The sequence below is a fragment of the Myotis brandtii genome, unplaced genomic scaffold, assembly GCF_000412655.1.
Source record: "Myotis brandtii unplaced genomic scaffold, ASM41265v1 scaffold1285, whole genome shotgun sequence".
NCBI lineage: Eukaryota > Metazoa > Chordata > Mammalia > Chiroptera > Vespertilionidae > Myotis > Myotis brandtii.
Window position 1 is genome coordinate 15,292 of NW_005354532.1, and position 1,355 is coordinate 16,646.

At 41.1% G+C, this 1,355-nt stretch overlaps 1 protein-coding gene across 1 annotated transcript in view; it reads left to right on the forward strand.

The window, feature by feature from the left end:
- Nucleotides 1–347: 347 nt before the first annotated feature.
- The window catches only part of RFX8 (RFX family member 8, lacking RFX DNA binding domain), a 62,067-nt gene continuing 61,059 nt past the window's right edge, over nucleotides 348–1,355 (forward strand). The window contains exon 1 of the mRNA XM_014534308.1: nucleotides 348–419. Within this exon, the coding sequence (XP_014389794.1) occupies nucleotides 348–419 (72 nt within the window). The remainder of the gene's footprint in view (nucleotides 420–1,355) is intronic.

Sequence of the window (1,355 nt, forward strand, 5' to 3'; positions counted from 1 at the left end):
TTCGTATGGAAAATAATATAATAATTAATAAATAATAACAATACAAGAATAAACTCTGTTTTTGGCATACTTACAACTGGGAACCTACTTTTGCTCACCCTGTATGAACTCTGGACTGAGAACAGAAGGGTATATAATACTTTAGTGATGCTAATTGTGAGCCATTGAGTTCAATAAATTAAACATATTTCATTTAGTTGGATCCCACACTTGTGCTGAACGCTGATCCTTATCAAAATGTCCTGTTCTAGTAAAATGGATGCCAATTTCTTCTTCCTTGACTTCTCTCCCCCAGGTTGGCAGACAATTTCTGTATCTGTGAAGGGTGCAGTGTGCCTCACTGCCTCATGTATGAGATTTACATGGAGACCGGTGGGCAAAATGCCCAGAACCAAGTCAACCCAGCCACATTTGGGAAGGTAAGTTGTGAAGATAAAGTACAGTATTCACTGAGTTAAAAAGGTACCGCATGAACTGTCGAGGCAATGGTAGAACTTGTTTGTATCTAATGGGTTCTCAGTGGGTATAATTTGGCTTTGCTTAGGGAAGCCAACCAGATGGCTGACATACTACTTTATCTCCATGGAAGAGCCATCCTTTCTTTGTCCGAACTTCATAGTGAGGGCCCAGGAAAGGTAAGGAGTGGGGTGACACCTCAGAGAGTGCAACCATGGCAGCTCCACATACTCAGCCAGGTTTGCTGGACCATTATTTCCTGCATAGAAATGCCCAACCTCAGCCCTACACACATTCCAGGAGCCACTTTGTGGTTTCAGACAACTGATGTTTCCCACAATTCGGTTGTACTTAGAGAACTCATTGGCTCTTAAAGCTTTCCTCTGGAAGTTAAGATCTCTGTCGGGAACTTTGTTTAGACTATAAAATATACTGCAAATGTTAACACACGGATAGTCTGCTGAGACCCTCCACATTTAACAAATATTTATTGAGCAGCCTCTATGTGCCAGGCACTGTTTTAGAGATGACAATGAAAAAGCTGTATTATAGTTGGGGGAGACAGGTAAGAAGATAAAATATAGAGTATATTAGATGGGCAAATACTAAGGCACAGTATAGAGCAGAAGGAGCTAGGATCTAAGGGAAAGGGGTAGCTCATCCAATCCAATTGCAAGTTTGACCAGGCCTCATAGAATCAGGTCCAGTGCTGGCCAACAGAAATTTATTGGGAGCCAAATTTTAAATATTTTAGTATCCTCATTTTTAAAAATTTTTATTGTTTAAAGTAGTACAAATAGTAGTATATATGTCCCCTTTTTTTCCCCATTGACCTCTTCAGGCCCGCATCCTCCCCCCACCCTAGACCTTCACCACACTCTTGTCTGTGTCCATGGGTT